We start from the raw sequence: 23,519 nt of genomic DNA, 5'->3' as shown, positions 1-23,519 counted from the left end.
AAAAGTCTGATGTTTACAGAGCACAAAGCTCAAGCTGAAATTTATGTACACATGTGAATTATCACGCCCCCCCCCCCCAACATGGCCATGGTTTATTCAGAGCATGTGTGAAAAAAAACAACTTCTGATGTTCTGTTAAGCTGTTATATATTCGAATTGGGAATCAAGTGTATGACAGTTTCAGCCACTGTTTGACCACACTGCTAAAAAAGAGACAGATTTGTAATTGAAAGCAGGGGTAGCATTGGACTGCTTTGGAGACCAATTCACAACAGATCATACAGCCTGCGGTGCTGTGTAACCTCTCTGTAGCTGCTTATCAATATACAAGCTCCAGCAGGTGGATTGCATAGCACCACATGGCGGAATTCACCTTTTATTTATCAATGAACAATCAGCACTTTCAGGATCATTCCCTGTCCATTCATAATGGTAAAAGATCTTGCAGCCTAAAGTGCTATATGAGCTGTGTGCGGCTGCTTGTAAACAAACGCAGAACCGGCAGGTGAGTCACACAGCACTGCAGCACTAAGTTACCTTTTACTGTTATGAATGAACAGAAGGCAGTGCTGTGAGGCTGTATCTACCTCAGGGATAGAATTAAAGAAGTAAAGAGTAGGGCCTCGTTCACACAGACATACTTAAATGTAGAACCATGAGAGGGCTGTGTTTACCTGCAGAGGGATGCACAGGCATTCTGTGTATCCCCATCCAGGCAGCCTCATTCATGTCAATTGGATGCAGCAGCTGCACAGACACAGCCTCTGCCCCCAATTTGACAGCTGTGCAAACATCCACATGGCAAAATACATTTATTGGTGCCCATCTTTTTTATACACTTCATACTAGGTCAGCTATCTAGTATCTATGCAAACGCATCAGACTCCCTACAGTTAACGAATATGTAAACCCAAAATTTCATATTCCTGATATGTGCCTGCTGTACCATGTGCTTGTATGAAAAAGTATCCTGTTTGCATTGTATTGATTCCTTTGTGTGAAATCCCTGGTGCTCCTGCCAGTCTCCCTGCTTTCCTTTTGGAAACCGACCACAGTAGGCATAAGAGCACACCGTAGTCAGTTATCTAGCCATGCTGTCCAATAATCAGACTCGTCCTGACACAAACCCCCCCCCCCCCGCACAGCAATTAACTGGAAAGACCAGTATGCCTCTGCTTCTTCTCCCCCAGCTCCTTAGCAGAGAACAGAGGGTATTTGATCACTAAAAAAAGGGGAAAAAGGTATTTATAATATTTTGAAATCTATACACAAATGTTTTGACTTTTATTTCTATTTGAAACTAAATGGGTTGTTTTACAAGGTGAGGGTTCACATATACTTTAAGGTTTTAGTCTCTCCAGAAACCATATTGGGATTGATTTATTAAATCAGATAGTCTGTGCACTTTGCAAAGTGTATTTACACTCTGCAAGTGCAATTTCTCAAGAGCTTAGTAAATGAGCAGAAGCTCTGCTGACTTCCATCATCCAGTCATGTGTAAGCAAAAATTATGTTTTTTTAATTTCCTTGCATGTGATTGGGTATTCTTTGCAAAGTAAAGTTTTACATAATTTACTAACTTCTGGAGCAACTGCACTTTGCAAAGTGCACAGTCTATTTGCCTTTAGTAAATCAACCCCATTGTGTTTACAATGTGACGTTACATTGCATTGTGGAAAAAAAGATGCCTATTGAATTGATGCCAATGGCAAACTGCAGGTTGGCACACCCAAAATTCAGCACTCAGAACATTTTTTCTAACACTTCCAAGGCATTAGTGGGAACTGTATCTATGAAAAACAATTTATTTTCTGATTCCCATGCATTTGCCTGCTCTAGAAAATACAGCCCTGAGATTCAGGTAGCTGAATTCCTATACTTTATTTACTTTTCTTTGCAGTAGTTCACATATTTTAGCATATTTGACTGCTTGATGTTTAACTGTCAACATGCTGTGCTTATTGTTCCCCATTTGTCTTTTAGCATACACTGTTTACTGCAATTCACAAGCATTACTCTTTGGAAGACTGGAAGAAATTTGCCTCCACGTACCCAGAATGTCTCGAGGTACAATTATACTCATGATCAATGTATACTGTATATGTTTAAAAAAATAATTGTGTGATAAAAATAATTCTAAATAAAACAGGCGACATACCAAATGGTCACCTTTCTAGCACAGTTTGAAAAAATACATTCTTTCTTGTATAATTCACATTCAATCATTTTCCACTTCCAATATATCAGAAATATCATAGTTTCATGAGATGTTTGAGGCAATACTGACTATAGGTGGATTTCTTTTCAGGCTGATTGCATTGTTGAGTTGTTTGCTGAAATGTTTAAAGTGTCCCGATTGGAAAAATTAAATAAAGCAGAAAATAATTATTTCTGATTGGTGCACTTTACAAGACTACATTTTCATTGTTCATGTTAAAGAAATACAATCAAACTGCAAGTGACAGACACATTTTAGTTCCTTCTAGCAAAGGTCCAGTAACCTGCCTATAGATTCAGTAAACAAATGAAAAACCTTAAAGTGTATCTAAACCCCCCAAAAAAACAAGATTTTACATATTGCAGCTTATTGGTCCTTGGACTTGGTGGCTGCATCATTTACATATTTTTGTCTGTTTTCTCTTTATTTTCAAATAGGGTGGCTACACTCCACTGAATCTATGCGGGAGCAACACTGTCACCCTAGGCATCTCTTTTGATTTGGACTAAAAATCTAACCTTTTTTCTTCATCTCCATTATTGCATCATCATTAGAACATCCCTATTAAAGGATTGTTTGAAAGGCAGCTAACATTGTTTGGGATTGTAGTTCAATTCACAAGCGACAAGAATACTGTTTTTTTTTTTAACAAGATCTGTACTTGCACAAAATGTACTTGACCTGAAAAAAAATCAAGAAATCTATTGCAGCCAACACATCTTAGAACTGATAAGCTGCAATAAATTGCATTTTTGTTCTAAAGTTTAGGTATATTTTAATGCGTTTTAAAGTGAAGCTTATTTTTGCAACTATTTGTTGTTAACATGTAAATGTGAGCAGCTTAATGTAAATAATCTTGTTAATGTGTATTCACATTTCATATAGTTTTACAATTTTGTATGTGAGGATAGCTGCTTTTATGTACCATACATACAGATCAGTTTTTCTACTTAGTTCTATGTCTTAGGCTTGGTTAAAACTACTGCAACCTGAAAGTTGTACAGGCAACTTCCTAGTGTTTTGCTGGTGACTTTGATGCAAGTTTCATGCCATGCAAGTTTGCCTGGGTAATCTTCCTGTAATGTTGGAACCAAATTACATCAATATAGATAAGCATCCAACTTGGAGGCAGCTTCCATTAAAGTATATGGGCACAAATCAGATAGAAGTCACCTTGAAGTAGTACAGGAACCTTTTCTAAAGTCAGAGCAACTTCTGTTGTGCTAATTAAGACAGCTCTCATTGACCAACATGGGATTTCACATGTCATGTGACTTGGGGGTCTCACAAGTCGGATCCCAAGTTGTGGCAGTGTGAACCTAGCCTTAGTGATCTGACCCATTTATATTTTATAGAATTGCAATGGGAATATGAGTAACGCTGAATTATTTGTTGTGTAGGTCTGCAAACCACAGCCTGCCTATTTAATGGAACAAAAATGTCTGCCCTCAGGTACATACATAAATACAAAATATACATGAAGGCAAGGTTTTTAAAACATTCAGTATTCAATAAGATTTGCACACCAGTCTCTGTAAATTGCAGCTGCAAGCACCAAAGTGATAAAAACTTCCAAGAAGCAATAAATAAATTGTGCTTCAGTTATTTAAGTGCTGCACAATTTATTTATTGTTTTCTAGAACATTGGCATGCATTGTTTGCAGCATTCAAAACAAATAGAAAAGAAATCATGCTCAGAGGACTAGTAAAGCTGCTAGCACATCAATCGATACAAAATGACCCATATAAAAGTAAATAAAAGTGCTGCACTAATTCAATAAATGACTTTCACCAAAAACAAATCATATAAGTGAGTCCATAAAAATAAAGAACTCCAAAAGTGACAAAAAATGAAAATCCACAGATTGCAGTGATTCTTCATGTGATATACCACCACAGTAATCCATCACCACATGCTCTATCAAACACACTTACCAGAATAAATTGGCTCTAGAAGTAAAAGAGTCAAGATCGCATCTATACCTGTAAGGTCCCACAATGGATAGTATGAGCCACCTCAAGGCCCGACTACTCCATCAGCCAAGCATCCTCCTTCAAGACTCCACCATATGGTAAGAGAAGAGCCAAAGGAACCACATAGTGTAAAACCGCAAGATAAAGTTTTTTAAAATGTACTAAATACTCACAAAGTAAAAATGTAAAATCATATTGTATCCACCAGTCCAGTGGGTTAGTTGGGCTTCTTCCTGGTCTTGAGGTGCGTGATGACATCACAAACTTCGGCTCCACCCTATGTGTTTCGTCATATCTGACGTCATCTGGGGTATGGTTAGGAGCATTCACTTTTATATGTGAAAAACATTAGTGTTGGAAAAACATAGAAAAAACTATGCACCTCCTTTAAAAGATAAGCTCAACTTTGTAAACAAAAATAATAAATGCGCATCTTTTTGCAGGTAAAAAGATGAACATTTATTTTTTTTTTTACTAGGAGCCTGCAAAGCATTGCACTTGCATTCAGCAGATCGCGGGTGCACTCTCAGTCTCCTGCAGACATACAGGCAGGCAGTTACTGATTGACAGGAAGAATCAATGAACTACCTAGAGAGTTCAACAGCGCCCTCGTAGTTCATTGAGAACTACAAGTCGTCAGCAGCAAGGGCTGTCGGTACTTCTCCCATTCACAGAACTCTATGAATGAATGCCAAGTTTTTTAAAATTGTGACAGCGGGTGCAGGGAGAGGATCCCTGGCCCGCTGTCACAACGAGGGCTCTCCAGGGGGTGCGGGGGCTGCTGCAACAGTAACATGTTACATATTATACCCTGAACCAGGGGCGGACTGACAACTCATGGGGCCCTTGGGCAATAGGGGATCATGTGGCCCCTGTGTCCTTGCCCACACCCAAAAAAGCCTATGAAAAAGCCAATGAAAGGTACCAGGGGCATTTCATGGGGCCCCCTACTGACCCCGGGCCCTCGGGAAGTGCCCGAGTGCTCCAATGGTCAGTCCGCCTCTGCCCTGAACACGTAACGTTACAAAAGGTGAAAGCACAGACTGCAAAAGTTTTGAGATCTGTTCAGCTGATACTTATACTTAAAACTGGGTATAAAATAAATAGTGAGTAAGAAGTTATTAAATCACTGTTTGTTGGTGTTTCCAGTGTCTGGTAGGAAGCCATTAGTATCAGATGAATGCTACTTTACAGTTTATTTTTGTATTATTTCAACTGGAATTTCTGAATGCTGCTAAAAAAAGAGTCAGTTATTTACTTTTTCTTAACAGACAGTTTCCTGTTTTAGTCATAATTTTGCTTGTCACTATTTCTCCTGTAGGACAGATCCTGCTGTGTCTACTAGGTATTTTAGGATGTATTCCTACGTATGAAGTATGAGTAAGCTCCGTTGCGTGGTATTTGTTAAATAAGGTTAATCTCTATAGGAATTTGTTATGAGCCAACAGCTTCATAGGAAACTAGCTGGTCTTTTGACCCAGTCTATCGATAGAACAACGTGGCTGACATATTGTACAACATTTCATTCATGAACCACTCAACAGCACTCCTTCCATATAAATCTGTAGCATTAAAAGAGGTGTTTCCTTCACCCTTAGGCTAGGTTCACATATATGCGGTGCGGCATATCGCATGTGATTTGCACAGGAACCGCCACATTCCTGTGCAAATCACATGTGAATTCTGAACGGTGCGATTTGAGCCATACATTTTGTATGGCAAATCGCACCTCATCCACACCAAAAAGGTGCAGGAGCCTTTTTTTGGTCCACACTAGAATCGGATCGCATGGGTATTCACACCCATGTGATCCGATTCTGCACATCGCACCGCGTTTTGCGGACTGATTTCAGGGTGTTGTTAACTTAACATACACACCCGCAACGGTTCGCATGAACGGGGTGCAGTTCTGATGCGGTGCGGAATTCTCACAGAAAACGCTGTGATTTCCGCACCGCATCAGTGTGAACCCAGGCTTAAAGGCATTGTACATTTTCAAATGCTTTTGTTGTGTTAACTAGCTATTGTTGTAGTTATATTTCCTGTGTTTGCCTTACCTTGTAATGATGGGCTCACGTGCTGTGGTTTCAGTTTGTAGTATCATGGCTGACTGATTCCTCAATATTCATCTATTGCGGCAGGTAGCCAGTCCCTATTCAGAAGAGAGACCGGCAACTTCTTGTTCCGGGACGCACAGTGTCCGATCCTTGCCTTGCCATTTTTCTGTGTTGCATCACAAACATGGGAGTGCTAATGTGATGAAAACACGTCTATTCCAGCAAGTTGAGCTCTTTGTTAAATGCTCTGTCTTTGTCAGATCTAATTATTGTGTGTAGGGTCAGGGGCAGACTGACCATTTGGAAACTCGGGCACTGCCCGAGGGTCCGGGGTCAGTAGGGGGCCCCATGAGATGCCCCTGGTACCTTTTTCATAGGCTTTTTTGAGTTTGGGCAAGGACACAGGGGCCCCATGATCCCCTATTGCCTGGGGGCCCCATGAGTTGTCAGTCCGCCCCTGGTTAGGGCGCATTTAACTGAGAGGTCCAGGGATTGTGGGATGTGTAGTTTCTTCTCAGGAAATGTCAGTTCTTAGACTACAGACAGAGGTCATGCATTAACCTTTAAAGCAGGGGTCTCCAAATTGCGGCCCGTGGACCAAATGCGGCTCTTTGGTTGCCTTTTCCTGGCTCTTGGGGCACTATTCCTCCCATTAACACCAACAAGTAGGCACCATTCCTTCCAATGACATCAACAGTGGGGAATCATATCTCTCACTGACACCAGCAATGGGGCATTTTTTCTTCCACTGATATAAACAGTTATGCACTATGCCTCCCACTGATACCAATCATAGGGCACTATTCCTCCCACTAATACCAATAATGGGGCACTATTCCTTCTTCAAGCCCGAGACATTGTTTACACCCACTGACACTGGGGCATTTTTTATTTCCACTGGCCACTCCAGCCCCCCTAAAAACTGAAGAACAGTAAACTGGCCCTTTGTTTAGAAATTTTCGGAGACCGTTGCTTTAAAGCATGGAATATTTAAAGTCCCATGCCGCATGCCTCATGTTTGAACACAAACAGAAACTTCTGACACTGGAATGTGAAGATATACTTTACTATAGGCTGTGCCTACAAGGCAACAAATGACACCATGAAGCTACAAGATCAATACACATCTTTTGCAGGTGAAAAATACATGTTGCATTTAGGAAGGTTTATAATGTCTTTTAATATTTATATAGACAACTGAATAAGTACATTTAGTAGTGTGGATAGTATACAGTAAATATGCCATACCATTCATATAGAACAATATGTTATACCTCCCTGTGCAGTCGTATAGTTAGGATACATGGGATGGCATAGCACACAAGGCACCCAAACAACAAAAACAGCAACCCAAAAAGAAAGTTAATAAAACAAAATAATAAAATAATAAAAGTTAACAACAAGACCAAAACTTTAATACTTAATAAACACACCAAAACTTTTAAAATAAATTACTAAACACCAAAAGCTCTGTCACCAAGACTCCAGCTAAATGTAACCAGTCCATTAAAGCATTTAACCACAGTGTCCACCCACAAATGTGGATGACAATACCCCCAACAAGAAATATTCATGACTAAGGAAGGGAGGGCAGGACAGCTTAGCTTGATTGAAGATTGATCTGCTAACAGGAGCCTCAGAAGAAAAAATATTTAACGGTGAGTTGGATTCATGATTGCTTGCCAGGTTTTCCTTCTGAAAGTCCAGGGTCAATCTGAACTGATAGGAGACTGACAGTTCTACCTGGTGACCGCTGTTAGGTGATTTTCTGCCGAGAGACAGCTAACAAGGGTGACCTGAAAAAGACAAAAGGGAGAACCAAAAACAGCCAAGTACAAGAAACTGCCTAGAAACAACGATAACATTGTATTAAACCTATAATAAGTGTAATATATTTCTGCTTGTCAATCATTAGATGTGGTGGCTGGATTCGTTTTTTTTCCCCTCTGTTTTCACTTGGTGATCTGGCCAGTAACACACTTACTGTATTAGAGCGCCTCCACTTTGGATGAAGGAGCACAGGAGGCACCTTTGGAACAGCAGCATTCTGGGGGGAGAGGAGTGTTAGATGTACTAGCAGATTTAGATACACTAACAAATTGAAGCCAAACTTCAGCTAACACTGCAGTTACAGCAACATTTTTGTTTAGAGGGGGGGGATAAATGTTTGGCATGAATAAATAGAAGCTGATCATTGTAAGCACCCATTTCATTGGGAAATGGTTTGTCTCCAGCCTCTAACTGCAGCATTTTCAGGAGAGCTTATTCTGCTGAAAAACAGCAGATTACTTGCCAGATCAGCAGGTGAAAATAAAGGAAAGAAAACCAAAGAAATGAATGCAGCCATCACACCTAAGAATCAATCAGCTGCAATATGTTACGTTTGCTTTTTAGGTTTAAAACTGCTTTGAAACTCAACTTAAACTTAAAGTGGCTTTAAAGGCTTATGGGTTTTTTTTTATTTTACTGCTTTGTAACCTTACTGCGTTTGACGTAAGGCAAAAAACCTTCTGCATGCAGCTACCCCTGTAGCCCCCCACCCCCAATACATACCTGAGCCTGATCTTGATCCAGTGATGTGCACGAGAGCTGAGCCTCTCTCAGCTCTCTTGCTCCTGATTGACTCAAATACAGGAGCAGGAGCCATTGGCTCCCACTGCTGTCAATTAGAGCCTGTGATGAGACGCACAGAGCAGGGCTCTGGAGCGAGCACGCACAAGTGCCCAAATAGCAGGCAGCTTGCTATGGGGGCACTTGGTGGGATGGGGGGGGGGAGAGCTGGTGGGGGACCCCAGAAGAAGAGGATCAGGGCTACTCTGTATAAGTCTCTGTGTGTTTGTTGAAAAAAAAAACTTTAATATCACTTTAAAGTAAAAGGGTTCCAGTGGTTTGCAATCCCATGAGACCACTTTCTAAATTTTATGGCACTAACATTCTTTGGGAAACTAGTGTTTCTTGTTGGGTATAGTGGGCTATTTCCCTGTTCTCTTTCTCCTTTTTGTTTACTGTCTTAATGTGGTTCTCTTGCAGCATGTAGCAGCCAGCTCTGGGAGTAGTCAAGCAGACCTGGATAAACTAAGCAGCATCCTGGAAGCCATTCCTCTTATCAGATACATTTGTCTGGATGTAGCAAATGGTTATTCAGAACACTTTGTAGAATTTGTGAAGACTGTCCATGACAAATTTCCAAACCATACGATTATGGTAAGTTGTTTGATCCAAACTATTGCATGTATTTCTTAGGGTTTCTCTACACAAAAGCCCACATTTGTATACCAAGACCTGGATTCTGTGTTTCCTTTAAAGTTAAAAATCTGATGATTGGCCGTGTTATGTGTTTCTAATATAATTCAGTATTGATGATTACGGGGGTAAAATAGATTGTGGTAGACAGTTTGGTTGACATACTAAAGAAGTAGAGGCTGTTCAATTATCAGGATAGATATCAGAGTGTTGTTGTAAAAGGGTTTATTTGGAACAGATACCAGTCACTGTTGGTGTACCATGAGGCCCTGTAATAGGTCCTGTTGTATTTAATCTGTTTGTAATTGATATAACTGAAGGTTTGGTGTTTAGGGTATGTCTTTTTGCTAATGACACAAAGACGTGCAAAGTACAACATACCTTTATTCCGTTTAATATAAATTAATCAATAAATCAATCCACTCTAGTGATTGGGTTAAGTTGCTACATGCCTAGACCCAGGGTGGATAAACTGTTGTAGAATTCAGGGGTGAAACAGTTCAACTTGAGTACCAGCACAGGTGCAGAATAAATACTTTAGCTCAGAGGAGTTTAGCATTTTATTAGTTAGGGCTAATTTACACTGCTGTCTTTAAAAATGTATTCTATATAATTTAAAATTAAAGCATACATTTATAATATGCTGTAGTGCATTTGAATGTGTTTTTTTCATCAGAGCATTGATGAAAAATGTATCATGGAAAATAACAGTACAAAATTTTTTGTGCAAAAAAAATATTTGTAAGACCCCTTTGGTGCCCATGTTGGGTCTGGGGTGCCATTTAGTTTTTCCCTCTTCAAAAGGGACACCAGGGGCAAGAGACCCCAGACTATTATATGTCAGTTGTGCACACTTTGCAGTTGTCCTATAGGTGCACTTTCTAATCCGATCCTGGAGGACAAGCCATGGGGTATTCCTCATGTATAGTAAGGCAGCTTTACTCAGAAGGGCATAACAGCTTTTGGTACACAGAGGAGCATATAAGAGCCATCCGAGAGTACCAAGTATTATGAAAATGTTCTTCTCTGTTGTGTAGAGAAACTGTTAGGCTTTCCATGTCCCTAATATCATTTATTTTGGCCAGCCGCACTTTGGCCAGACTGGGGGGGTAGTCGGCTGCTTCCAAAGGGCCTGGAATGCATGCCTTGGCACCATTTAGGAGGTGGATTGTTAATGAAAACTTACAGTATATCAGGTAAGCAGTATCTTATTCAAGTGTAGTAAATAGCTTATGCCTTGATGGCCCAGATCCACCGATGTAATCTGGAGCACAAACTGTCTGACCCTCTCCCAAAATGAGCAAACCTTCGGCCACCTCCAAAATATTTGCATCTCCTTAGAGATGCAATACCAACACAGCTTGGATGTTTGCAGAAAAATTCTATAGAAAACTGCGTGAACCTGGTATCATCATGGGAATATTTTGTATCCCTTCTCTTGAAATGTATTCACTCTTTCAGTTTGAGTAGGGGAGCAAGTCATACCCATCTCAGTCTCACATTTCAGTAGGTATGGAGGAAATGTAAGAGCTGAAATTTGCTTGCATCTTAGAGTCTCTAAGTTTCTCAGAAAGGGTATCACAGAAGAGGGAGACCAATAAAGGAAAGGTCGAAACCATGACCTTCAATGTAGCCCCTATCATCAAATGTGCAACAAGGGATGGAATATATAAGGCAACATCCATGGAACACAGAACAACAGAACAAGAAAATGCCCTGATTTATCTCCTTCCACAATTTAAACTTATTCTGGATACGCCAACTAACAACATGAGCAAGATGCAGGGCTTTATAGTAAAGTAGAATGTCTGACAAACCCCTGCCTCCTTTCAGTCTGGTTACAGTCATATAATCATTATTGCATAAAATCTTTGGACTCTATTTCAAGATTCATGGTTTGCTGGTAAATATAGATATATAGATAATAAGAAAAGAGCTTTTATTAAATATAAAAATGAAGGAACGCTATCATCAATTAAACATTACAAAGCATATAACAGAATATGCAAAAAGGAAATAAAGGCCGCAAAAATTGAAAACAAACAACAGATTGCAAAAGATAGCAGGACCAACCCCCAAAAATTCTTCAAATATATTAATAGTAAAAAGGTCTTAGCATGTAGGCCCTTTATAAAATAAGCTAGAGTGGGTGACTGGGGACAAAGAGAAGGAAAATGTATTAAATACCTTCTTCAGCTCTGTGTATACAAGCATGGGGGGAGCTCTTGTCCATAATGGGCATGGTATTGACAGAGCTCCAGATGATCCACATTGGCTCACAATTGATATTATCCAAAAATATTTAGACAGAATAAAGGTGAATAAAGCACCTGGACCGGATGGCATACACCCACGGGTCCTTAAAACATTGAGCTCTGTCATTTCAAAGCCATCGTTTCTAATTTTTTTGGACTCTTTAATGACTGGGATAGTACCACTGGATTGGCGTAAGGCCAATGTGGTGCCAATATTTAAAAAGGGATCAAAATCTTTACCAAGTAATTATAGACCTGCTAGTTTAACTTCTATAGTTGGGAAGATACTGGAGAGTTTAATAAAAAACCACATAGATGAGTTCTTGCTGGAAAAAATATTTTAAGCAACAAACAGCATGGATTCATGAAAGACAGAAGTTGTCAAAGAAATCTGATTTCTTTTTGTGAGGAGGTGAGCAAAAGCTTGGGTGGCAGTGGATATGGTATACTTGGATTTTACAAAAGTGTTTGACACAGTTCCTCACACCCGGCTAATGTGTAAGGTACAGTCTACGGGCTTGGAAAAATCCATATGTAAATGGATAGAAAACTGGCTAAAAGACCATATTCAGAGAATAGTGGTTAATGATTCATACTCTGAATGGTCTAGGGTTGTCAGTGGTGTACCCCAGGGTTCAGTGTTGGGACCCTAAGTTTTTAATATATTTATAAACGATATAGGGTCTAGGATTAAAAATACCATTTCAGTCTTTGCAGATGACACCAAGCTGTGCAGTGGAAAAACGTCCTTTCAGGATGTCTCCAACTTACAAGCAATGCACTGTTTAATTGGGCAACTATGTGGCAAATGAGGTTTAATAATGATAATGTAAGGTATGCACTTGGGGGCTAAGAATATGCATGCATCATACATACTAGGGAGAGTACAACTGGGGGAATCAATGGTGGAGAAGGATTTGGGAGTTTTGGTAGATCACAAGCTTAATAACTGCATGCAATGCCAAGCTGTGGATGGACTTTTGGCTTTTTTTCAGCCAGACTAACTATGTAACTATATGTACATAACTACAGGAAGCTGGAGCACGTTGAAAGAATTAGAACCCTGGAGTGGGCATAGAACTATATAGAATCAACCATTGGTCATAGAACCAAGTAACCAGAGTAAAGAAAAGTTCCAGCAAGTAGCACACTGAGCATTGTCAATCTAGTTGCCTTTACCTGGAAAAAAAGGGGTAGGTGTGGAAACAGGCAGGGGATTGGTGGTGGTCAGTAGTGTCAGCTCACCTGGAAGTGCTGACGGGTCTCCTTTCTGGACCATGCACCAGAGAAACCTGTGACCTCATTGTATTTAGGTTTGGTGGGTAGTCAGCCTCCGACAGACCCAGTCTGGAACCACTGTGTTGGGGTTCTTAGACATCTCCGTTGCATTGTAGTGGTGTATTCCCCTTGCCAAAGGCCTTGTGGCTGTGTAGTGTGAGTCAGAGCACAAGGTAGGTCTCCACTCCTCTTGACTGAAGGTTGTGCATGTGTCAAGGTCCTACCTTTTCCCTGAGGTTATGTTACTCCATGTGCTGGTGTCCATCTTGGATTCTGCTGTGCATGATGGGAATCCTTTTATGCCTTCAGGTTTCTGTGGTCCATCCCCCAGAGGGGTGTGGCTGATGACATATAAGCCTGTGGCCCGCACATGCTCTTTGCACTTGTGTCTTGTGTCTTTGTGTTGCTATTACTCTGTTCTGACTCTCGTTACTCTCCTGGTATCTGATTCGGCTTGTTACTTGACTATTCTTTGTATTCTCCTTTGATCTGACCCTCTGTTGCTGAACCCGGCTCGTGACCTGTGATTCTCGTCTGCTGTCCTGTACTGTTTTGTCCTGTTGTTGTTGACCCCGGCTTGTCTGACTACTCTTTTGTCTCTTCCACCAGCTACACGCCATTGGCGGCGGCCATTACCGCAGCTGAGGTGTCTCGGGGGCCGTGACCTGGATCCAGGCTGCGTCAAGTCCATCCCCACCATCAGGGGCCCTGGTGAAGGGCAGCCTGGGACTTAGACTCCGCGCCCTGAGGGACTTCGGTCTGTGGGTGGTGGTTGTCGTCAGCCAGTGCGTTACATTGTTAGGCCTGCCTGTCCGTTCCTCAGCTCCTGCCCTGACATTACACAAGTGCCATGAACCCTGATGGTGCAGGCACGCCTTCGCTCCCAATACTAGTCGCCAGACTCGATCAACAGGATCACCTGTTGGATCAGTTCGCTCAGGCGTTGCAAACTCTGCTTACACGCACTGCACACCTTGCTCCTGGTGCTATTAGGCCGGTAGTTGCTCTGGTGGTCTCTCCCGCTGCTTCTCCACCTATTGCGTCCACCACCTCGACGGCTGCATCAGCGGCGCCCAGAGGTATGACTGGTTCTGCCCCTCTTCCACAGCGCTTTGGGGGTGAGCCGAGTCAGTGTCGTGGGTTCCTCAACCAGGTGGGTATTTATTTTGAATTAATACCCCACGCCTTTCCGTCTGAGAGGTCAAAGGTGGGGTTCCTAATTTCACTACTCTCAGACAAGGCCTTGGCCTGGGCAAATCCCTTATGGGAGAGGAACGACCCGGTGATTCAAGATTTTTCCGGTTTTGTCAATGCCTTCCGTAGGGTATTCGACATACCGGCTCGTTCCGCCTCGGCGGCCAAGCTGCTCATGACCATGCATCAGGGTTCACGGACCGTGGCCGAGTACGCTATAGAGTTTCGTACCCTGGCGGCAGAGGTCGGTTGGAACAATGAGGCTCTGGTGGCTGCGTTTTCCCATGGTCTTTCTGACACATTGAAGGACGAGATTGCAGCTAAGGAACTGCCTGTGGTGTTGGAGGAGCTCATCTCTTTCCTGATCCTGATTGACACCAGGCTCAGGGAGAGGCCTTCACTCAAGGAACGCCTGCGGAGGCCTTCCAATCGACTGGCACCTGCGTTTTCTGTCCCACCCGTTCCTCCCTCTCCTCCCACGCCTCCTGGGGATAGCTTGTCAGGTGGGGAACCCATGCAGCTGGGGTTTGGCACGCCTTCGCTCCCAATACTAGTCGCCAGACTCGATCAACAGGATCACCTGTTGGATCAGTTCGCTCAGGCGTTGCAAACTCTGCTTACACGCACTGCACACCTTGCTCCTGGTGCTATTAGGCCGGTAGTTGCTCTGGTGGTCTCTCCCGCTGCTTCTCCACCTATTGCGTCCACCACCTCGACGGCTGCATCAGCGGCGCCCAGAGGTATGACTGGTTCTGCCCCTCTTCCACAGCGCTTTGGGGGTGAGCCGAGTCAGTGTCGTGGGTTCCTCAACCAGGTGGGTATTTATTTTGAATTAATACCCCACGCCTTTCCGTCTGAGAGGTCAAAGGTGGGGTTCCTAATTTCACTACTCTCAGACAAGGCCTTGGCCTGGGCAAATCCCTTATGGGAGAGGAACGACCCGGTGATTCAAGATTTTTCCGGTTTTGTCAATGCCTTCCGTAGGGTATTCGACATACCGGCTCGTTCCGCCTCGGCGGCCAAGCTGCTCATGACCATGCATCAGGGTTCACGGACCGTGGCCGAGTACGCTATAGAGTTTCGTACCCTGGCGGCAGAGGTCGGTTGGAACAATGAGGCTCTGGTGGCTGCGTTTTCCCATGGTCTTTCTGACACATTGAAGGACGAGATTGCAGCTAAGGAACTGCCTGTGGTGTTGGAGGAGCTCATCTCTTTCCTGATCCTGATTGACACCAGGCTCAGGGAGAGGCCTTCACTCAAGGAACGCCTGCGGAGGCCTTCCAATCGACTGGCACCTGCGTTTTCTGTCCCACCCGTTCCTCCCTCTCCTCCCACGCCTCCTGGGGATAGCTTGTCAGGTGGGGAACCCTTGCAGCTGGGGTTTGCTCGCCTTTCCGAGGGGGAGCGGGCCGCTCGGCGTCGGGAGGGTCGCTGCCTGTACTGTGGCCTCGGTGGGCACTTTCGGCAGTCTTGTCCGGTCCGTCCGGGAAACGCTCGCACCTGAGATCATGTCGGGGACAGATCTTGGGTGGAGTTTCCTCGTCCCCGGCGTTCCGCAAGGATAAGCCACTGATCACCGTGGTCCTTTCTTGGACGGGGGGCTCGGTGACGGCCCAGGCGTTGGTAGACTCTGGGGCCGGTGGGTTGTTCTTGGACAGCTCGTTTGCTGCACAGCACTCCATTCCCCTGCAGGCTCGTGCTGTCCCATTGGTTCTCGAAGCAATAGATGGCAGGCCCCTGCAACCGCCGCAGGTTACCCACGAGACTCTGCCAATAGAGGTAGCCATTGGGGCTGTTCACAGGGAGTTGGCCTGTTTTCAGGTGATTTCTTCCCCACACTATTCGGTGGTTTTGGGGTATCCCTGGCTCCAGAGGCACAATCCAACCTTCAATTGGCAAACAGCCGAGATTCTCTCATGGTCTCCACAGTGTGGGGCCGGGTGCATCCGGGGGCCGGTTAAGGTATTGTGTGCCTCCTCGGACTCTGCGTTGCCCACCGACTATGGGGAGTACCGGGACGTGTTTGATAAGGTACGCGCGGGTACCTTACCACCGCATCGTCCTTACGACTGCGCCATATCCTTGCAACCCAGGGCCACTCCTCCACGTGGTAGGGTGTACCCTCTCTCGGTTGCGGAGAATAAGGCCATGGAGGAGTACGTTGTGGATGCGCTTTCCCGGGGGCACATTCGTAAGTCTACTTCCCCAGCAGGAGCGGGCTTTTTTTTCGTAAAGAAGAAAGGTGGGGAATTGAGGCCCTGCATCGATTATAGGGGTCTCAATCGGATTACCATTAAAAATGCATATCCAATTCCTTTGATTTCTGAGTTGTTCGACCGCCTTAAGGGAGCAACAGTCTTTACCAAACTCGACCTTAGGGCGGCGTACAACCTCGTACGGATCAGACAGGGGGATGAGTGGAAGACCGCGTTTAACACCAGAACCGGGCACTACGAATACCTGGTGATGCCCTTCGGATTGTGTAACGCGCCCGCGGTTTTTCAGGAATTCATAAACGATGTCCTTCGTGATTTGTTGCAGCAGTGCGTAGTGGTTTACCTGGATGACATCTTGGTTTACTCTACCTCCATGGAGTCCCATGTCCAGGATGTCAAGCAGGTGCTGCAACGATTGCGTGAGAACGGACTCTTTTGTAAACTCGAGAAGTGCGAGTTCCATCGATCCCAGGTTGCCTTTTTGGGCTACATAATTTCCGCGGAGGGATTTTCCATGGACCCTCAGAAGGTTGAGGCGGTTCTGCATTGGCCTCGTCTCAATGGTCTTCGGCCCATTCAGCGCTTTCTGGGTTTTGCCAACTACTATCGAAAGTTCATCAGGAACTTCTCCACATTGGCAAAGCCTCTCTCTGACCTAACCAAGAAGGGGAGTAACCCTTACGAGTGGCCATCCGAGGCCATCATAGCTTTCGAGGCTCTGAAAGCTGCCTTTGCTTCGGCTCCGATTCTTTCGCATCCCAATCCTGGGTTGCCCTTCGTCCTCGAAGTTGATGCTTCCGAGACGGGAGTAGGGGCTCTCCTGTCTCAGCGTCGGTCGCCCGATGGACCCCTACTTCCCTGTGGGTTCTACTCCAGGAAGCTTTCCTCGGCTGAGTGCAACTACCAGATTGGAGATCGGGAGTTGTTGGTCATCATTCTGGCTCTCAAGGAATGGAGGCACCTGCTCGAGGGCTCCGCGGTTCCGGTCCTCATTCTTACCGATCACAAGAACCTGACTTATCTTTCGGAGGCCAAGAGATTGACACCCCGCCAGGCCAGATGGGCTCTGTTCTTGTCACGCTTCAACTATGTAGTTTCATATTTGCCTGGTTCCAAGAATGTCAGGGCTGATGCGTTATCACGGCAATACTCTGAGTTGTCCAGGGAGGACTCTGAGCCAATCTCACTTATACCTCCATAATCTCCCTTCATGGCCAACTATGGGTTCCAACCCGCGATATTACCTGAGAGGTTCTCACCACAGGACATTCCGGCTGTGGAGAACCATCTTGCTGCCCTGCGTTCTTCATAGGGGCAGATCCAGAGGGCCTTGAGGGACTCAGCTCAGCGCCAGAAGTTCCAGGCTGATCGCAGACGGTTGCCCGCTCCTTCATACCAGGTCGGCGATCGGGTGTGGTTGTCTACTCGCAACCTCAATCTTCGGGTGCCCACACCCAAACTAGCTCCCCGTTTTGTCGGTCCTTTCCGCATTCTCCGCAAAGTGAATCTAAGTGGCCTATGCCCTTGCCCTTCCGTCTGGGATGCGGATCTCCAATATCTTTCATGTTTCCCTGTTGAAACCTCTGATCTGCAATCGCTTCACTACCTCTCTTCCTCGGCCCCATCCTGTCCGGGTTGACGGTCATGAGGAGTATGAGGTGAGCCGGATCCTGGACTCTCGATTGGTGCGCGGTCGATTACAGTTCCTGGTTCATTGGCGCGGTTATGGTCCCGAGGAGCGTTTCTGGGTTCCTTCCGCGGATGTCCATGCTCCTGCCCTCCTCCGCGCTTTTCATACCCGCTTTCCTCAGAAACCTTTTATTGAGCCGCGGAGGGGGAGGGGCCCTTGAGGAGGAGGTACTGTCAAGGTCCTACCTTTTCCCTGAGGTTATGTTACTCCATGTGCTGGCGTCCATCTTGGATTCTGCTGTGCATGATGGGAATCCTTTTATGCCTTCAGGTTTCTGTGGTCCATCCCCCAGAGGGGTGTGGCTGATGACATATAAGCCTGAGGCCCGCACATGCTCTTTGCACTTGTGTCTTGTGTCTTTGTGTTGCTATTACTCTGTTCTGACTCTCGTTACTCTCCTGGTATCTGATTCGGCTTGTTACTTGACTATTCTTTGTATTCTCCTTTGATCTGACCCTCTGTTGCTGAACCCGGCTCGTGACCTGTGATTCTCGTCTGCTGTCCTGTACTGTTTTGTCCTGTTGTTGTTGACCCCGGCTTGTCTGACTACTCTTTTGTCTCTTCCACCAGCTACACGCCATTGGCGGCGGCCATTACCGCAGCTGAGGTGTCTCGGGGGCCGCGACCTGGTTCCAGGCTGCGTCAAGTCCATCCCCACCTGGTGAAGGGCAGCCTGGGACTTAGACTCCGCGCCCTGAGGGACTTCGGTCTGTGGGTGGTGGTTGTCGTCAGCCAGTGCGTTACATTGTTAGGCCTGCCTGTCCGTTCCTCAGCTCCTGCCCTGACAGCATGCAGGTCCCCTAGCATGGGAACTGGCTTATAAAATGCAACCAGAGGGTGATTCAGGCTCCTCTAACACCAGTGCAGATAAGCCCTAAGCGGTGAAATGTTTTTATGATGGACTAAGTCAAAATAAATTTGAGGAATTCCTTCTTTTGTGGGACTTGTTAGCACTTTTAATAAAATCTGTTCGATGGTTTGTCTTAGCTAAGTGTTTATTTTTCCATAATGTATGCAAAGGCTGTTCACTTTTAAATTTACTAGATGCCAGGCCCACTGTAAAGACTGTGAGCAATAGCTGCCCCGCTATTTGGAATTTCTTTAAAGATTTTTAGCCAGATTTGAAAATAACTTTACATTACAGCAACAGAAATTAGCCATGTATATATTACTATTATGATGCTGTTTTAATGGAATTAGGACATAAGTTGACGTGTACCTATTAACAAATATTACATTGTAATAGCACCATAGATAACAATACAAATGTGTCAGCGTTGGAGATGCATTACTAAAAAACAACTCACTATGAACTATGAGAAATTACCACTAAAAGCTTTTATAAAATAAAATTTTTGGGAAATGCTAAATGGGTTTCAGTAAATAATAATAGAAATATTGCTGGATTGGCTATATTCCAAGTGATAGCTATAATTTGAGGTTTTCACAGAGAGCGGAGATAAATACCAACTTGTTATTTTGTAGAAAGCTCTGGTTACTTTAGCTGTATTTATTAGCTTAAAGAGACATTACCTACTGTATGTCATTTTTTATTTAGTGGTTCAAAAGGCTAGACATTTTTTACCTAAAATGCATTCCCTGCGTTAGGGTAAAAAGTGTCCCAGTGTTTGTACCACCCCTTCACAACTCTGCATACTTACCTGAGTCCTTTCTTGATACATTGCTGTGCCTGTCTGCAGTGGCTCTCTCGCCATTGGCTCCTCCAGCTGTCAATCAAATCCTGTGAGCAAAGAGCAGGGGGAAGGGCTAACCCTCACTGTGTGTGTCAATAAACTCACACAACCTGGCTCAGGATTGAGCCTGAAAGTGTACCCCTATTGCAAGTGGCTTGCTACGGGGGCATATAAAGAAGAGGAGGAGCTTACAGTGCTGGCAGGGGACCCCAGAAGAGGAGGTTCGGGGCCACTCTGTGTAATACCACTGTATAGTATAACATGTTTGTTATTTTAGAAAGAAAAAAACCTTTATAAACTCTTTAGTATAAAATAATATAGTATGTTTGCTTCTTCTGGTAATTTATAAACACACAAGGTTTTTCATACAGTAACCACTAAGATTATTGCTTTTAGCACTTTTCATATTCAGGTGCTCCATATGTTTACTGTACTAATGCACCTCTTAGTGTTTTTAACAAACACCAACCTTCTCCCAGCTGCCAGGGTTGAAAGGCTATACTGAGCTGCATGTATGTAGAGTTTGGGCCTCATTGGCCTTTTTATTCCAATTGCTTCTCTTGCCAGGCCAGGCAAACTACAGGGATGCTGGATGCTCTCTTGCATCCACTACCTATTAAATGTTTTTTGACCTACCTATATCTTGGGTGTTCTCTTTTGTCTCTAATATATTAAAAAGGAAGTCAGAGCTCAGAAGACCTTCTTCTTTCCTCTAGCGGTCCCTACTCCTGGATTGTGCAGCGCTTACAAAATGGCGTGTAAGCAATGTGCTGTCTAGGAGTACTGTGAGCCCAGACAGTGGGTTGGATGATACAAGGTATCAGATACTTGGTAGCAGAGCCTGATATGATGAGGAAGGTCTCTCTTATACCTCTGACTCGGGGCCCCTGATAGTGTAAACAGAAGGCTCAGGAGTGCAGAGTGGTATGAGTACCTGTAAGTCTTGCTAGCAGCAGAGGAGGTGTACACACCGGCTGGTCAGGTGAAGTCATCAGGGGTCTTCAATGAGGCAGGCAGACTGGCAGGCAGATGGGCAGCAGACTAAAGAAGACCGATACTGGCAACAGTGGGCAGATAAGACAGCGGATGGTAGCAGACAGTAGATCGGCAGGATCAGCAGAGTGGTAGGCAGGTACCAGTGGTGGCAGGCAAGTACTGGAATAAGACAGGCTGGGTCATACAGCATCAGGACAGATCAGGTACAAGGCACAGGCAGAAGTGTGGTGTAGGTAAAAGCCAGGTCTGGAAGCTGATCAGCAGAACAGAAGCCAATGGAGCAGGCAGAGACGAAGGTCAGAGGACAAGCCGAGGTCAGTGCAGGCAGAGTTCAAGGGGTAGTCAGGACAACCCGGGTCAGCAATTGAAATCAAGATACAAGATCACAGGAACACCGGAAGCACAGGAGCTGAAGACAAAGCAGCACTTATCCAGAACAGTAACCCAGTTTAAATAGGCCATTTGGCACCAGCATCTGTCACATGTGCGCCTGCGTGCATGAATATTCGCATGAGTATGAACCTGCACGCATGCGCCTGCATGCATGAATACAAGTATGAGCACCAATGTGCGCGTGCAGATGCGCATGTGCATTAGCATGTGCCCAATTTCTGAGAGCACAGGAGGGAACATGTACTAGACTGTGCACGGAAGTCCGTCCAGAAGAGCAAACACGTCTATTAGCATGACCTTCCTGACACTAGTTGTCATCCAACCTACACGAGGACACTTCATAGGTTTGCAGAACAATGAGTCTGAGAGGGACAGCACTGGAGAGGAGGTGAACTTTACAGTGAAAGCCTTTTTTTTATTTAAATGTGCTGGTCTCCTCGCCTGCCTATTCCTTTTTCACAATTCTTTAGCTGATTTTCTCTGCTTGCCATGCCCAGTTTTTAATATATCATGTAGGTTACTCATGTTGACTTGTGTTCACAATAAAATGTCTGCTTACTTCATCCTAATCCACAGCTGCTACTCATGGAATATTTAAGGTTTAAATATACTGTAAATTAGTAGCATGAAAGTAGATAAAATACAACAGGTTTTTGAGCTAACAAAATGTGAATTTACACTGTATGTTTGAACTCACTCATCCCAAAAATGGCTTCAGGGTTGCTCACACCCATTGACACATCTTGACTCAACATCTCCCATGACTTTATACAATAAACTTAAATATTAGTCATTGGCACATTCAGTCAAAGTACATTAAATTTGTAAAAACATAATATAAAGTAATAGACATAAAGATAGAATCATCTCTTACCTATAAAAATGTAAACTGATTTATTTAATACAAAACTACCCTTTATTTTGTTGTTTTCTTTTACCTTTTTATACTTAGTTGGCTAGTATATGCTTAGACATCCTCATTTGGTATTGAATTTAAAGTGAACCTGTGGATAGGCTAGGGACCTTTCAATATTTACATATTCTTATCAACCAGTAAACAAACTTTAAAACAAGCCCTCCTTCACATCTATAGCAGTGGCACTGTGGAGCAATTAATTCTTAATCGCTTAAGGACCTCCCTATAGCAGATATACTGCTACAGGGTGGACACTGTGTGCAAAATCACGTATATGTACATGATTTTGCATTTCCGGGTAGGGGGCGCATGCAAGCTCCATTCACGAATACCTCTGGCGGGGAGGAAGATTGTTTTGTTTACAAACAATATTCCTCCCTGTCAGCTCAAGCACACTGCTCAGAATGGCTGTGCACAGTACAGCCATCCCGATCAGTGTGATTACAGTGAAGAACACACCCCCGCCCCCTAGTAAAAGACACACAGTTAACCCTTTGATCGCCCCTCACATTAACCCCTTCCTGCCCAGTGCCATTAGTACACTGTCAGTGCTTTTTTTTAGCACTGATCATTGTATTGGTGTCACTGGAGATATCAGTGACACAGAGTTAGCTCCTCCCAGTGTCAGAATGTCCCCCCAGTGTCAGTCCCGCTAAAAGTCGCTGATCGCCACCATTACTAGTAGGGAAAAAAAATCCATTATCTATACTGCCATTTGTAAACAATATACCTTTTCATGTAAACCAATTAATTTAAACATATTGAGATTTTTTTTTTTAGCAAAGACATGTCGCGGAATATATTTTGGCCTAAATTTATGTCTAAATTAAATTCTTTACCGGACATGTTTAATGGCAAAAAGTCCAAAATATTGTTTTTCTCTCAAAATTGTTGGTTTTTTTTGCTTATAGAGCAAAAAATAAAAACCGCACAGGCGATCAAATACCACTGAAAGAAAGCTCAATTTGTGGGGAAAAAAGGACGTAAATTTCATTTGAGTGCAGAATTGCATGACCATGCAATTGTCAGTTAAAGTAACGCAGCGCAGTAACGCAAAAAATGGCCTGGTCATGAATGGGGGTAAATCCTCAGGAGGGCAAGTGGTTAAAGTTCAGAGCAGAAGTACTGAAGTCATTCTATAAGGCTTCCTTCAAATGGGGCAATAATGTGCACATGGAGGATTCCAGTGGCAAGAATCAGTGGATTCTTGCAGCTGTGACCACTGGTTGTGCAGAAATATTTGAACAACGGCAATTCAGCCTTCACAAAGCAATGACAGGTTGTTCCTGTTTGCATGTATCTGCACAACCAGTGATTACCTGCAGTTAGGGATGGATGAGCAATTCTGGATGTGACTTCAACTTTTTTAACTGCAGGTAACCACTGGTTGTGCGG

The 23,519-nt window shown here is 44.0% G+C and overlaps 1 protein-coding gene and 1 long non-coding RNA gene across 2 annotated transcripts in view; one reads left to right on the top strand and one right to left on the bottom strand.

The window, feature by feature from the left end:
• The window catches only part of GMPR (guanosine monophosphate reductase), a 105,938-nt gene that overhangs the window by 17,073 nt on the left and 65,346 nt on the right, over window positions 1-23,519 (top strand). Inside the window, exons 3-4 of the mRNA XM_089682291.1 lie at window positions 1,984-2,067; window positions 9,280-9,453. Coding sequence (XP_089538417.1) covers window positions 1,984-2,067; window positions 9,280-9,453 — 258 coding nt within the window. The remainder of the gene's footprint in view (window positions 1-1,983; window positions 2,068-9,279; window positions 9,454-23,519) is intronic.
• The window catches only part of LOC149458424 (uncharacterized), a 32,818-nt gene continuing 16,598 nt past the window's right edge, over window positions 7,300-23,519 (bottom strand). Inside the window, exon 3 of the long non-coding RNA XR_016313462.1 lies at window positions 7,300-8,045. This is a non-coding gene — a long non-coding RNA (uncharacterized LOC149458424). The remainder of the gene's footprint in view (window positions 8,046-23,519) is intronic.

This window comes from Staurois parvus, unplaced genomic scaffold (genome assembly GCF_062004578.1).
Source record: "Staurois parvus isolate SC_StPar_1 unplaced genomic scaffold, SC_StPar_1.0 ptg000287l, whole genome shotgun sequence".
Lineage (NCBI taxonomy): Eukaryota > Metazoa > Chordata > Amphibia > Anura > Ranidae > Staurois > Staurois parvus.
Note: the sequence above shows the minus strand (reverse complement) of the source record. Positions and strands in the feature narration are given on the sequence as shown.